The sequence below is a fragment of the Orbicella faveolata genome, unplaced genomic scaffold (genome assembly GCF_042242905.1).
Source record: "Orbicella faveolata isolate gen_17 unplaced genomic scaffold, um_ofav_v1 contig_34, whole genome shotgun sequence".
NCBI lineage: Eukaryota > Metazoa > Cnidaria > Anthozoa > Scleractinia > Merulinidae > Orbicella > Orbicella faveolata.
In genome coordinates, this window is record NW_028301563.1 from 6,825,184 (window position 1) to 6,841,777 (window position 16,594).

Genomic DNA, 16,594 nt, shown 5'->3' on the forward strand with positions numbered 1-16,594 from the left:
ACCTTCAGATATAAATTTTTCTCCAAAAAACTATTTTTTCGAAACAAAGATTTAACATGTCTGACCATATGCAAAACGAACTTTGAAACGGTTTTGCTCGACTTCCTCCTTGATTAACGTTGAAATTAAGAACTCTGCACTCTGGTAGCTATATTTCAACGCACCATAGCAACAACCATAGCAACAGTTGTTTACGATACAATACGATACCATACTTTATTCAACGTGGAGTTACTCTTAGCTAGTCAGCTAGTTTACAGGTAATCCACGGCCCTGGTATATCCTAAAAATTAAAACAAAAACGTACAATAATTGATCGTATAAAACTATAAAGACCTACACTGTATAAACGCAGAGAACTAAGGATCTAAAGAATCAAATCACAATAAGTTCCGACATCAGTCAAACTTAAGCGATCGAATTTTGTTGTTCACTTCATTAGTGCCTACTTTAGTTCTAATATCATTTGTTAGCTCGTTCCATTTCTTTGCGGCAAAGAGTTAATTTTCGCGCAAAGACAGGATATAATCATGTCGAAGATTGTACTTGTAATTAAACTTTACAGGAGAGCTTTAAAGATGTGTACTTATGAGAATTTTGCATCATGCCAGAACATTGTTTCCTCTACCATGCCTATAATGGAAAATTTATGTGAAACCTTTCGATATACTCCCTCTCCCTGCCGCTGCGCACCACCCTGGCGTTCACAGGGCTAATCAGTTGGGCTCTCGGAGAGCGAAGTAAAAGTTCAACCCTTTGAATACCAAACTTTTGCCAAAAAATACCGTTTTTAACCGTTTAGTCAGGTTTTTGGCTGCCATGACGCTAAATAAGCCTAATTTTTGCTAAGAAAGCTATTTTTTTTATCAAAAGGAGAGATTTTTCGGGGATTACCCACAAAATTGAGCAATATTTCAATTCCGGGCATGCGCATAAGCCAAAATTTGGCGAAGCCTAAAATTGAACCTTGATCAATCATAGGCATAGTGGACCATTTTACCACCGTTTTTGCACCAAAACTGATAACGTTTTTCGATTTGTGACGTCGGAATGTCGTCGATATCTAAACCTGACCAATGTCTGGAAAGGTCTAGCCTAGTTCTACTATCTGCTTATCAAGAATATCTGATGACATTTAAATTGATGACGTCACATGTGAAACAAAGAGCACGACCATTAATTACACGTATAGGCGTGATTGGGGCTCAAAGGGTTCAAAAACAATATTTCTCCAAAATACCAAATACACGGATCACCAATATTTCAAACACGATATCTCCGTTGGGTTTCAACCGAATGTTGTCAGATTTTCAAGATTGGTAAAGGACACAATTATCTAGGTCGTAAATTAATAAAATTTTTAATTTTTGAAAAGTTTTCCCTGTTATTCAGTTAACATAATTAATATTAGTTAATATTAGGAAACTTTTTCCCATTTTCACGAAAAAAATAAACCTCATAATACTATTTTCTGAGGTTTGACACCTGGCCAACTTGTTAACGGACAGGATGAACTTAGTTCCATGCTTCTCAAACTATTCATTATTACGTTATCGTGCTTATAATGGAGACTACTTTTTAACAGTCAGTGGCTAGTTATTCATTAACTATTGTGGCATGTGACCAGGAAAAGCTCATTTTTGAAGTCAGTGCTAAGTCCTTTAACTCGGTGCCAAAACTGACCCACAGAGTTGTTTAATTAAAAAAAATATTTTGAATGTGGAACACCACCTTACAGATTGTAAAACAGAGCTTTTCTTCGTGCAAGCAGCCATTATATAGAGAGTACTTCCCGATAAGAAGCATATAATTCAAAGAATATGCGTCCCATATTTTCAAAGATTTCGCATAATATTATGCTGTTTGATAACGTTACGGTTTTCTTTACGTCTCTTAACCCAGCAAGTTTGAAATTAGCTACAACAGGATGAAGTTGAAGCATAGTGTAAAAACATGGGGTCGATAGAGTGTCAGTCAGATATTGAGGGCATTTATCGTAACCATGTAGACCACCACTGTATGTCATTCTTTATTTTGAACGATAGTTCATAAACTCTATAAATGTTTTCCTGGGTATTAGGCCATCCCCCTTTTTTTTCTCTGTTTAGCGTTGTCCGACCGACCCAGATTTTCGAGGTTTCAAAACAAAAAAAAAGTTACACAGAAGGCAATGAAGGGCAATGACACATTATTTCAAACAATTGTCACTTTAATCTGAAACATAAGCAATTTTTTGCCTTACAGATTTTTAGTTTTTCCCTGTTCTCGTTTGATTTTAACAACGACGTCGACTTTTTCCTTCCTCCATTGCTGCGATGTTGACTTTGTAACCACACCTTGTTGTTTCCAGGCTCCACGGATATTATGCTGAGGTACCGGGCCTCCTAGTTCCAGACTCCTTTTCCAATTTTATTTTTGTTTTGTTTTTTTTCCTTTTCCGACCGACCGACCCAAAATCAGAAAGCGCATTCGACAATAAACGAAAAAAAAGGGGGATGGCCTTACCATATCTTAAGGTTTTGCTTTCCGTGGGAGGTAAAAAGACATTTTCATAACAGAACAGAGTATAAGACATTTTTATAACAGTACAGAGTATACGGTTTTAGTGGATCAGTATTGCGTTATTTTTGTTTTTGCCGTTTGAAGTTTGCGACGAAAAAGGTTTCTTCTTGCTGATTTCCATAGGGTTGGGATAGACATAATAAATCTAAAATAAAAGGAGTTAGGGATTTTCAGTTGAAATTGTTTTGAAAATTGATTTAAGCCTGGTTTTCACTAAATCATAAGCACAAGCACCAGCATAATGGTAGTAAGGACACCCACAACACAAACATAAGGAGGTACGCACGCGCAGAATGGATAATTGCCTTACTTTTGGTTCCATACCTCCTGGACAAAGTAAAAAAAAAAATGGCGGACTATCGCTTATGCTTATGCTTACAGCATGGCGTTCTCACCTGACATAAACATAAGCACAAGAACAGGAAGAACAAAAAGTTTTGTTTTTCTTGTTCTGGTGCTTATACTTGTGTTGTGGGCGTTCTCCCTAAACATTAGGCTTATGTTTGTGCTTGTACTTATCTCGTAGTGACCACCAGGCTTATTAGGAAATACAAAAAAAGGATGGAATAGAGAAGTGCAAAAGAAGTGGAATCGATATTGATATTTACATAAAATTCCTTATGTTTAAACGTCCCACATGAGGAATGAGCCGTGGGATGTGAACTCGCCAATCCATTTGGCCAAGTTTGTTGACCCACAGATATTTATGCATTTGCTTACAGCGGCGGATCGGCCAGACTTTCGAGATAAACGGCTGTTTTCCCCTCTCAGCCGTAGATGGCTTCTACTAATGTCCTCCAAAAATAACTCGTCAGCGAATAATACAGAAGTTTTTAGCTGTTGTTATTGTTTGCTCCGCGGGAGAAAAAGAAAAACCTTTTTAATTTCAACATGGCCTCGTTGTTTTCATTTTGGTTCATTTTTACATGTATAATATTTTCCGTATAGACGCATTAAGCTAAATGCGAATTGTTTCCATTTCCAATTAAAGAGCATGTGACAATTAGTAATGGTGAAAGTTCTCTCTTTGGGTCTGATATTGAAGGAAATATTGGCTTTCAGAAACTGCAAAATGTTCGTGTATAGAAAAAGCGTTAATGAGTCCCCACATTCTTAGAATAATTAATCATGCCTTGCTCTTTCAATATTCAGAAATGATTCTTTTGAAGCACTTACGCTGACAAAGCAAACGTTGTTGAGCAAAATCTTGCTATAAAAAGTGCAAGTTACCATTTGCGTTTTCTTCGTTGCTCTAGTGGAAACCAAATCTGCCCAGTAACGGCAAAATGATGACTGGAAACTTGATTGACAGGAACTTACCACGTACGAAGCGAGAACCCGTCACGCTGGCAACGGTTAAAATGGATTAAAATATGGACAAACTTAAACATTACGTAACAGTGGCTGATTCCTATTTAGCACGAAATTCTGGAAATTTTGGTTAGAAATTTCCGTTCCGAAAGAACAGAGAAAGGCGCCAGTCATCGTTGATGTTACATGAAATATGAATTTCTGTTAGTAATAGCCAAACTGGTAAACGGAACGATCTTTTCAGAAGTTGCTTTTCCCCTGGCTGTAGTTCGTTTTCCATTTACGCATCGAAGCCGGAATTTCCTGATAATATTGAAAATGGTCGTTTCCATAATTTAATTTCACCGCTCCACCCGTAGATGTAGAGAACTGGATTTGGGTGTGAATAAAAAGGTTATAACTTCATCTTTTGGCCCAGTTGATTTACCCGCAGATACATTTCAGAGTACATCGGTGAGTTTGCAAAAGTTAATTAGGAAACAAACGTTTATGTAATGCTATGCGCTCAACTGAGTTTCTTTCATAACCCCTCCGAACCTGTAAAAAACAGCTGAGAGGCTTTGCTTTATGTTAATTGTGGTGATTGGTTTGCCACCAAAAGCACAGAATCTGACTCAAAACGGATTTGAACTCTCGCCTGAACTGCTTATTTGTTCCTGCATATATGAAGGGGTTTATCGTGCTACTAAGGTATAGCAAGAACCCGTATGTAAGGTAAGCCTGTCGCGGAAAGGTGAGTTTCCCTTGTGCGACATCCATGTAATCCATTACACCAATAGGAAGCCAACAACAAGAAAAACCGACTACTACTGCTGCTAAAGTCTTGGTCACTTTTGCTTCCTCCACGTTCGCTCTGAGTTGATGCAGGTTGTTTTGGAGCGAGAAAACTCGGTTTGATCGCGACACTGAGTAGAACACTTTGGCGTAGCAGATTTTAATTACTGTTAAGGGTGCTGCAATATAAACGGACCCTAGAAAGACAGCGTAAGCAATACTACGTTCAAATGTGAACAAGCACATGGCTTTACCAGGCTGGAATTCAAATCCAGCGTTCTTCATGAAGAATGGAGGTACAGATCCAACCAGAGCTATGCACCAAACAACAGCAATGTACAGCAAAGCTCTTTGTTTTTTGAACAACACAGCGTACCTTTCTGGTTTGACAACGCAGAAATATCGACTAACTGCGATTAATCCCATAGTCTGAAGAGAAGCCAGTGCAAATGTCAATGCTGCAAAACCGTCAAAGCGACAAAAACTCTCCCCAAATATCCAGCGGCCGCGAAACAGAGTTACAACTGAAAAAGGCATACAGAAGATGGACATGAGAACATCGCTTACACCAAGTGCTATCACGAACATGTTGGGAAGTGTACGAAGCCTTTGGTTTCTGTATACGGCATAACAAGTTAGAAGATTGCCAAAGAAGGCCACAACATTGATAACAGCTAACAAAACTGTTTCAGTCCAAACAAGAGCGTCCGTCCTCAAAGCTAGCTGTCCAGAAAGCGATTCCTTCATGACATCTGGCGATTCACGGATGGCAAATTTAAAGATTGGAAGCAGTATTACACTTCGTTATTGAAGATATCCGCGCTGCTGTAATTTAGAGGTATTATTGCAAGCCCGATTCTCAATCTCAATCGAGCTCCATATGATTCTGGTTTTTTTTTTACTTGTCAAGTGCGGTGACGTAGCTAAGAGTGTTATCTTATCACCTGCCCAGTGGGTTTGCACAGCGATAATTTTCTTGTTGATATGGAATATAAGATATTATTGGGCTTGTTGAATATAACGCTAATAGTATCTCAATATTTGCAAGGAAACATAACGTACTAATACAATGAGACGTTGTTTGGAATAATGACAGAGTCAATTTATGCGCCGGAAACTTCCCCGTTTTACATTTTCGTGTTTGTGTGTTCCTTTTTGCATCCGGCAATAATTAAGGAAAAAAATTCGTGCGTACGCCAGTTTCGATAAAACTCTAAGACACTATATATCAGAAGAAAGCTTAGTAAATGTTGTTTACAATAAAAGCACAATTTAAGCGAGTTCTTATCTTAGGAAGTGTCAGTAGCCGGTATAAGGCGTGAAACGACCAATGATTCTTCTATTGAATCTACAGGGTATCGAATGCCGCATCACGAGCAAAATGGTTGCACAGTCTTATTTACAAAACATTAATCAACAAAAGTGTGTCAGGCTTTTTCGATATTCTGATTGGTTGTTTAGATATCCGCATCTAAAGTTGGAGTAGCTGAAAAATATGCGAGACGTATTGCGTAAATGGACACCACAGGAAAACGACGAAAAATATGTTAAATATTAAAATTTCCCAACACATTTTCATTTGTCATTATCCCTGGAAGGTTGTGGCAAAATTCCACGAAAATCCGTCAAATCTGCGTACCCTATAAATTTGCTCAAGGTGGATGTATTCCTACATTCATTGGTGAAAGTTTTAGCTCATCGAGTCTAATATTAAAGGAAATATTGGCTTTCAGAAACTGCAAAATGCCCTGTGTAGAAAAAGCGTTGATGAATCCACACATTCTTAGAATAATCAATCATGCCTTGCTCTTTCAATATTCAGAATTGATTCTTTTGAAGCACTTAGCTGGTAAAGCAAATATTGTTGAGCAAAATCTTGCTATAAAAAGTGCAAGTTACCATTTACAATTTGCGTCTTCTTTACTTTTCTAATGAAAACCAAACTTGCTCAGTAACGGCAAAATGATGGCTGGAAACTTGATTGACAGGAACTTATTACTTATGAAGCGAGAAACACGTCACGCCGGCAACGATTGAAAAGGATTAAAATATGGACAAACTTAAACACTAGGTAAAAGTGGCTGATTCCTATTTAGAACGAAATTCCGGAAAATTTAGTTGAGAATTTCCGTTCGGTAAGAATAGAGAAAGGCGCCAGTTTCGTTGATGTTACATGCAATACCGTAGAATTCCTATAGTAAAGCCCCTCCCCCCGAAATAACGGCTCTCCGAAAGAAACGTTTATTTTTCACTTTCTTATTGAATCCCGAAGGTAAAGCCCCCTTCCCCCCACCCTGAAAGTAACGGCTCACCCGAAAGTAGCGGCCCTGTGAAGATTACCACTCGAATACAATAAAAAGCCGTACTTTATTTAATACAACGTTTCACACAGTATTATAGATTGATGAACGATGCGATTTCAAAGACTAACGTAAAAAGGAACTGGAACGAAAAAATTTCTCTTCTCTCTTATTAAGGTACCGTAAGGTGTTTGCTTTTGCCACTAGTCGTAATTAGGGCGCAGGTTGTATCAACTGCATTAGATTAGATAACAAAAACGCGTGAAAATCTTTGGACTGTGGTATGGTAGCCACGCCTTGTGCAACTCAAAAAAAATGTGAAATTGTTTCAACTTTAATACGATGAGAGGTTTAAACTTAACGCCATTGGAATGTGATAAATGATTTTTTCTTATTATTTTTAGTGAAACCATGAAAATCTTCACGCGTTTCATCGAAGAGTCTTAAATTGTTGTTACATTTATCCATCATCAGGAAAACATATCTGCTCCACGTCGCTCGAGTGGCCAATTGCATAGTTCTCCATGCCACTAAGATTGATTTCGCTATTGCGTTGCCGTGAAGTTGGTTAGGGGATTCCGCATTTCACGAAAGAACGAACAACTCTAACTCGGAGACGGCGAGAAATGTCTTGACAAGCTTGCCCCGTACATTTAGTAAAAAGAACCCTCTTTTGCTCGCAGTTACCCTTCCTGTTAGAAACTGGTCGGGATGCAGAACTGAACACTGCAGGCCTAGCCTGAACACTGTGAAGAGGAATTTGTGATCTGATTTCGAACTTAGCTTTGCGAAACATTTCTTGAACGTAAATAATTTTTTGCGGTTTTTGTCTGTTTGGCAGCATAGTTAAGTGTAATGTGTTACATTGTCTTACAATACCAACATTTAGGACCTTTTTTGTTGTATAAAGTCTGCTTTATTTTTGTGGGTAGTTGGTAGTGTTATGTATGTGTCCTCTTATTTCAGAAAAGACTATGAATTACCGCACCGTACAAACGTACTTTAACCATCCGAAAATAACGGCTACTCGAAAGTAACGGCCCCTTTTGCCTGCTAAACTGGAAAGTAACGGGAGCCGTTACTATCGGATTTCTACGCTATGAATCTCTATTAGTAATAGCGAAACTGGTAAACGGAGTGACGTTTTGAGAAGTTGCTTTTCTCCCGGAAATTTTCCAGTCGGACGGTACTCAGGAAAAAGTCATGTTCCATTTACACATCGAAACCGAAATTTCCTGAGAATGTTGGAAATGGTTGTTTCCTTAATTTAATTTCACCGCTCCACTTGTACATGTAGAGAGCAGGTCCTGGGTGTGAATAAGCTTGTTATAAACTCGACGTTTGGCTCAAATGGTTTCTGTGCAGATACATTTTACAGTACATCGGCGAGCTTGCATAAGTTAATAAGGAAATAAACGTGGATATGATGCTATGCGCTCAAGACAGTTTCTTATACCTGTAATAAAGTACAGGAAGTTAACTTTGTGTTAATTCTGGTGATTGTTTTGGCACCAAAAGCACAGAATCTGACTCAAAATAGCTTTGAACTCTCACCTGAACTGCTTATTTGTTCCTCCGTATATGAAGGGGTTTATGGTGCTACTAAGGTAAGCAAGAACCCGTATGTAAGGTAAGCCTGACGCGGAAGAGTGGGTTTCCCTTGTGCGACATCGATGTAGTCCATTACACTAGTAGGAAGCCAGCAACACGTAAAACCGACCATTACTGCTGCCAAAGTCTTGGTCACTTTTGCTTCTTCCACGTTCACTCTGAGTTGCTGCAAGTTGTTTTGGAGCGAGAAAACTCGGTTTGATCGCGATACTGAGCAGAACACTTTGGCGTAGCAGATTTTAATTACTGTTAAGGGTGCTGCAATATAAACGAGCCCAAGAGAGACAGCATAAGGAATGTTTCTTTCAAATGAGTACAATGTGTACAAACACATCGCTTTACCCGGGTGGAATTTAAATCCAGTGTTCTTCATGAAGAATGGAGCCACAGATCCAACGAGAGCTACGCACCAAACAACTGCAATGTATAGCGAAGCTCTTTGTTTTTTGAACAACACCGCGTACTTTTCCGGCTTGGCAACGCGTAGTATCGACTTACTGCAACTAATCCCATAGTCTGAAGAGAAGCCAGTGCAAATGTCAATGCTGCAAAACCGTCAAAGCGACAAAAACTCTCCCCAAACATCCAGCGGCCTCGAAACAGAGTTACAACTGAAAAAGGCATACAGAAGATGGACATCGGAATATCGCTTACACCAAGTGCTATTACAAACATACTGGGAAGCGTACGAAGCCTCTGGTTTCTGTACACGGCGTAACAAGTTAGAAGATTGCCAAAGAAGGCCACAACATTGATAACAGCTAACAAAACTGTTTCAGTCAAAACAAGAGCGTCCGTCCTCAAAGCTAGCTGTCCAGAAAGCGATTCCTTCATGACTTTTGGTTATTCGTGGAGGGCAGATTTAAAGATTGGAAGCAGTATTATACTTCCTTATTGAAGATATCCGCGCTGCTGTAATTTAGAGGTATTATTGCAAATTCGGTTTTCAATCTTAATCAAGCTCCAGATAATTCTGTTCTTTTCTTTCTGCCAAGTGCGGTGACGTAGCTAAAAGTGTTATTTTATCACCTGTCCAGTGGGTTTGCACAGCGATAATTTTCCTGTTGATATGGAATATATAGAGGATATTACACGGTGGCGAGAAGAAATGAATTATGAATTTTATGTTCGAGTGGCAAGAATATTGTTCTTTCTAGGAGAATATAAAATTCATATCTTCGAGCTAACGTGTAGTGTTCTTTTTATTATATAGACATACTGATAAACGGCGTTTTTGACGATTTTGCGAAGATTTCCGACCACTTTCCGAAGATTTCCGAAGATTCTCCAAAACTTTTCCGAATATTACCGAAGATTGCCGAAGACTTTGGAGGAAGACCCGAAGATGTTTCGATGACTTTTTTTAATTTTTAATTTTTATGTTTCGATGATATACCAACGAATTTAAGTACAATTTAAGAGACAAACTTGATATCAGTATAATCGTGAGGATATGGAAAATACGCCACTCGAGTCCCGGATGTGGTTTCGTATGAATTTTACGAGTGGCGTATTTTTCAGTAAAACACTCATGTCTATATAATCATATTATTTATATAATAACCCAAGTTATTCTCGCATTTTGATTGGTTCTCGCCTATGATGTATTAGAGGGCAGACGCACGATTGACGTCATCATTACAAAGTTTTTTCCCTCTGTGTTCTAAAATGGCGGAAAGTTTTGAGAATTTAGAAAGATGAGGTACAAAAAAAGTCTTGTCGAGGCATTGAACAGGTACGAGAAGGGTACTCTAGCCAGAAGGAGAAAGATAAAGCCGTTTCTTTTTAAGAAAATGACTCAAAAAATACTCGAGCAGTCTCAGTCGGCAGTTGAGCGAGACTAAACCAAACACAAAATTGGTCTTGGTAAGCCGAGAACTATTGCTTTATCTCGAATTTAAGAAACCCAATAAACAAAATGTTTATGAGATTAATTTATCGAAAAAATTCAATTTTTCTCAGTCTCAAAATAATTGTTGACACACTGATTGCTATCAGGAATGAAACATTAAAACCGCTTCTTAAAGTCGGTTAAAATAAACACATAACCTTTTTTTTTATTTTTTATTGCAATATCTTACATTACATTACATACAAAAATTACCTACTACTTACAATGTCAACGTAACTTAAAATTTAACGATAATAACAAAACATTAATAACTTACATTACAATAATATCTTACATTACAATTTGTTAATATCTTTCATGTAACTGAGGGGTTAGCTACAATAGGAGGCTTTCTCACAATAGGAGGCTTTCTAACACACATTTTGTTTGTCAACATAGCCAAGAAAGCATCGAAATAAAACTCTTCTTCTTTTCTTGAGGCAGTATATAAATAATATTTAGCTATAATAATGCAGAGGTTTAAGCCAAGATGACTGATAAACACATAACCTTGCTTTCCGATGCAAATGTTCCAGGGGACAGCAGCGAGCAAGGTATAGCTCACTACAGCTCACGGCCAACTGTATTGCAGCTAAAAGGTGTCTCCGACACTATTTCGAACTGATTTGAAAATCACCAACCACAGAGGACACAAATTTCCACCATCACTAACGCTCCTTTCATTCAAAACTTGAATCGAATAGCCTCCAGGTTGACCACAACCGCAAGTTTTCAGAGCGTATTTTCTCGACTCCTGCAATATTCAAGGCAACGTCCAAGCTTTTCGGCTCACAGGGCTGCTCTGATGACAAAAACCGACTTGACTTTCAGCATTTTCTTTAAGATTTGTAGATTTCGCAGTTCAATTCTGCTTTCGCTGTAAGTTTTCATTCCACGAGAAGCGACGCTGGAGTCAAGTTTGACAGTGGCGTGATTTTCCTGGAGCAATCACAATTCTTTGATGCGCATAGCAACCAATGAGATTACTTCATTTTGTGTAGACAATAGATTAGGTCAAATGGCTTTTGTCGTGTTCGCCAAAGTGGGCAAAGGCCGGCTTTAGAGTTATGTGGAAAGATTTTGAAATAAAAAAAGCTTTATCTGTAGTAGTTTGTTTCGTTATTATATAAAACCAGGAGCCATAATCGGGGACGGAGACCGTAAGCCTTGGGATCCGCGCGCACCTATGATATGGGACAATTTTTCTATTTCTAGAACAAATTGCGCCATCCTGACGTCATATATCCGCGCGGATCCACGCACATGTCGGGGGCTCTCGTGTGGATGTTGTCACGTTGCAGGATCAAACGGTGAGATTTGGGAGATTCTCTTGCGTATTTTTCACAGCGATGGCAGGGAATAACACAGGGCATACGAACCAGGGCGCTTATATGTAGTTTTATCTTCTGAGCTAACGGAAAAGGTGGGTTTTTCCAGTGTCGAAAACAAGACTTCAATCTCGCGCTAGGAATGAATAATAAGATCTGCTCGCGCTAGTTGTAAACTTACGCGTATGTTTTTGCGTTTGTTCTGACTTAAGAATATAGCAAGAAAACTCTCCACTCTGGTATCGAGTTAATTTGTGAGTTTCTCAGACAATGGTTAATCATAACCAAAACCTGTTTTGATGGTTTCTTATTGTTTCTGCTTGTTTGGTGAGTTTACAAAAGTTTTTGAAAGGAAAGTCTGACGCGTACAATTAGCTCATTTGCATAGTGCAGCTCGTGTACTTTCAAGTCCGACTCTTCTTGACAAAGATTTCTTTCGTTTTCTTTTGTGCTGAGATGCTGCAACAAATTTTACGAACGCAAAAAGGCTACTAATATCATGTGTTTCTTCAACATAAGCATAGTGAAGTTTTACACTGCGAAAATGAAAATAGACAAGGAGTTTTTATAACTCGATCAACAAAATCGAAATCGTTATTCGAAGTTGATTAAAGAAAGCGTCATTGTAACTTTGCTGATTATTTCTGCTTTATTCACACATTTTCAGCTAAGCTTTTAACATGTTCTCAAACATTTATCAGTCTTAAACATATTTAAAAGCTATAGAGTTATTGTTTGAGTTCGATGTACGCTTTCACACAAAAGTGCGGCGGAAGTACAATTTGTCATGTTTACCGACTGTACAACAGAGACTTAACTGGATTTTTACACAAATAAAACTGAGCAGTATCTACGGACGTAAAGTTATTGAGCCTTGATGAAATATCAAGCGTTGCTTACAATTCAGACGAAACTCAAACTAGCAATTATTTGTTTTTACTTTTCGGTCGCGATAGATTGGCAAATTCCTCGCAAGCGTGTGGTAAGAGGAGCTAGGAAACTGTGAAGTCCTGAAGTTCTGCTATATCTGAATATATCCAGCTAGTTTTTTGCTGTGTAATGGAAAAGCTGTTAATCTTCAACATATGTGAAATTTAAAGTTGAGTAATGTACAGCTCATGTAAAAGAAGCATCCGTCGGAACACAACTTGGTCAGCGATATCTATAAGCTTGAAGCGGAACATAACTAAATTCGACACTGTCTTACTTCACTCACACTGGAGCAGCTTACGACGAAAATACATCAGCAAAATTCCAACAGACGTAAACAAGTTGAGTTGTGGGCCAAAAACATGAAAAATGTCGGTAATTTCGGACGCCATTTCCCCCGCGCGACATCCGCAAAAATCCTCGCAGCATGTACGCGCATGTGCCGCAGGCGATGGCGCAATCTGTTCTAAAAATAGAATTATTGTCCCATATCATGGAGACAACCCCAATACTTGAAATGGCGCACGCTTACGGTCTCCGTCCCCGATTATGGCTCCTGATAAAATTCATATCTTCTCGCCACCGTGTAATAACCTCTCTATATTGAGCGTGTTGAACATAACGCTAATAGTATCTCAATATTTGCAAGGAAACATGACGTACCAATACAATGAGACGTTATTTGGAATAATGACAGAGTCAATTTTGCGCAGGAAACTTCCCCGTTTTACATTTGTGTGTGTGTGTGTGTGTGTGTGTGTGTGTGTGTGTGTGTGTGTGTGTGTGTGTGTTTAAATTCGGCAATAATTAAGGTTACTTCCCACCTTCGCGAGTGGTGTCCATCGAGAAAAAATTCTTACGCGCGCCAGTTTTAATAGAACCCTAACAAACTCTATATCAGAAGAAAGCTTAATAAATGTTGTGTAAATAAAAGTACAATTTAAGCGAGTTTTTATCTTAGAAAGTGTCAGGAGCCGGTAAGACGTAAGGCGACCGGTGGTTCTTCTATTGAATTTATGGGGTATCGGATGCCCGCAGCACGAGCAAAATGGCTGCACAGTCTTATTCACAAGGCGTCAATCTTCAAAAGTGTGTCAGGTTTTTCGATATTCTGATAGATTGTCTAGATATCCGCATCTAAAGTTGAATTAGCCAAAAACATGCGAGACGTGTTGCGTAAATGGACGCCGCGGGAAAAAGACGAACAATGTGTTAAATATCAAAATTTCCCGACACGAGCAAGCACAATTAAAGCTAGTGCTTCTATTTGCAAATTTTGTCAAATACGCAATGTAAACAATACAAAATAACATGAAATACGAGCTCCAAGATGAGGGTTTGCCGCGTTCGAAAATTTCATCGGGCGGTTTGCTCCATTTACGGGATTATTACACCTTCTGGTTTATTAACTTCGTTTGAAATACGTTTTTCTACATTACTCGGCCACTTTTTTAGATTTTTAACATTTTTCTTTTGTAAACATTAGATACTGGTGGCTGACTTAAATTTTGTCAAATAAAAGAGAAAACGATTTGTAATTTTTGTTTTTACCGGAATTTGATTCTTAAGGTATTGTAGTTTTATTTTGAGAAGCATTTCTCCTTGTAAGTTCAAAGCTCTTTTTCTCGAAACGAGTTATTTTTGCATTTGAGAGAAGATATTTCAAGAAGAATTTAAACTTTTGACCTCAAATTTTCAAGATTGCTAGATTTCACAGGGTTTATTGACATGAATGAGGGAGTTTGCCGTAGAATTCTTAGGATAGAAGTTATTAAAATAAATGTTTCACAATTTAGATTGCGCAACTTTAAATGGCTGTCAGAGATCCGCATTTTCAAATTTTGCAAAATCCCTCATTCATTTCAGCTGGTCATTTGTCTATTTTAGAATACAAGTAAAAACCACGAGATTATGGACAACTCCATAATGTTCTGTACCATATTTGAATCCTTCTGCTATCCACTCTCGAGTGGATAGCAGGCGTCTGCAGCTTTACACATTCTCGATTTTTTATTTATCGCCGCAACGTAAGACCGTTGTGTCCATGACTTATCAAACTTTTTGGGTCTTTGTCAATATTTGGATGTCCCTATCGCGACGGAAAAAACAATGGGCCCTTATACGACTCTCCAAGTCGCTGGAATTACCCTTGATTCAGTTAATATGGAAGCTCTTCTACCCGTCGACAAGCTGCAAAAATGTCGTAATTTGCTATCAGAATACCTCCGCAAACGCTCGGTTACGCTGCGTGATCTGCAATCTCTAATCAGTCTCTTAAACTTTGCGTGTTCTGTAATCGTACCCGGTCGCGCATTTTCACGCCGCGTAACTGATCTTACCACGGGAATTAAGCGTCCCACGCACCACATCCGGGTCACGAAAGATACTAAGATGATCTAAGATGAGTAAGAAAATGTTGGTGTGGCTGCTATTCCTTGATTTATATAACGGGAAATCTTTCTTTCTCGCTGAGATTTGGGGGACGTCCAATACACTAGAGCTATACACCGAGTCGGCAGGCTCTAGAGGGTATGGGGTAGGGTAGGGTAGGGTAGGGTAGGGTAGGGTAGGGTAACCAGTGATTGGTTTTGACAATCACTGGTTATATGGCGCATGGCCTCCGTCGTGGCAGTCACTAAACATCGCAACCCTTGAATTATTCCCAATCGTGATCGCGTTACACATTTGGGGTCCAACTATTTCACACAAATGCGTTCTCATTTTCACTGACAATGCTGCCCTCGTTGATATTAGGCTGATTTAGCAAGAGAACGGGAACGTCACTTGACGACGGCGCGCGCAGTACAAATACCCAAATATGGTCAAATTAGAGCAGAATCCAGGTTATTCCGCGCGCCCTGCAGTCGTCATCTGACCATACTTGGGTATTTGTACTGCGCACGCCGTCGTCAAGTGACGTTCCCGTTCTCTTGCTAAATCAGCCTATTATCAATAAACACACGTCAAAAGATAAGGGCATCATGATTTTGGTCCGTAGCTATGCGGAAATTAAGCAGGGGCTTACTTCCCAGTAGTAGCATTTTGCGGTTACATCTGTTTTCACCTAATTCCGTTTGTAAAAACGGAATAGTATGTAGTATATATATATATATATATATATATATATATATATATATATATATATATATACTATATACTATATATAGTATATAGTATATAGGAATATTATAGTGTAACCACTATAATACGGGAGTAATTCCGCAAGGTCTTCTTCCTCAGTAGTAGCATTTAATCGTTTCTTTTTGCCCTTTCTTGGGTATTACATTTCAACTTTCTGAACATTCAAATTATATATAATAGCGATAGTATATTGCGGCTACACATTTTCATCGACGAGGGCCATCATTTGTTTACCTATCGCCATTCTGGGTACCTGCTTGGTGAGGCTTGCCACAGGCGTGTGTGGTTCGTGGCCTGTTTTCACGCCCACCTGTGCTAACAATCCCTCGATGTAGGTGATTCATTTGTCACTGAAGTTATTTTAGACAATAAATAGCCACTCTCGTCGCCAAATTATTCCAGCTTGGTTATCTCACTTTTGTCTTTCGGTAAACAAGTGGCCGCTAGCAATGCAAAGTTCACGCAGGCGTCTACATAAAAAACATTTTTTCTTCAAATTGTTAATAATTTTTTTTCTTAAGTCAGGGGTCATGCAATGCATGTGATACTTCAAGAGCCTCTTGTCCAGTTTCAATAATTGGTACAGCATTGAAATGTACATTTTTGTGATGTGCAAGCAATTAGTTTTTCAGTGAGATATATTTTGTCAGGGTTTTGATGAAAATTAGGGTTGTGACAACTGACTTTGTCAGTGCGTAATAAACCTGTAGAATTTTTTTTTTTTAATTTCCCAGCTGCTTTTAAGC

At 38.7% G+C, this 16,594-nt stretch overlaps 1 protein-coding gene and 1 pseudogene across 1 annotated transcript; both read right to left on the reverse strand.

Moving 5' to 3' along the window:
- Positions 1-2,188: 2,188 nt before the first annotated feature.
- LOC110063797 (melatonin receptor type 1B-like) lies at positions 2,189-5,504 on the reverse strand. The gene has a single exon (XM_020770795.2). It carries the CDS (start codon positions 5,392-5,394, stop codon positions 4,444-4,446), a length of 951 nt encoding a protein of 316 aa, XP_020626454.2. The 5' UTR covers positions 5,395-5,504; the 3' UTR covers positions 2,189-4,443.
- Positions 5,505-8,135: 2,631 nt separating this feature from the next.
- Positions 8,136-9,476, reverse strand: LOC149104446 (beta-2 adrenergic receptor-like; annotated as a pseudogene).
- Positions 9,477-16,594: the final 7,118 nt, after the last annotated feature.

Bases quoted from the DNA above. Each gene is read 5' to 3' on its own strand.
- LOC110063797 (XM_020770795.2), bottom strand. From the start codon at position 5,394: ATGAAGGAATCGCTTTCTGGACAGCTAGCTTTGAGGACGGACGCTCTT.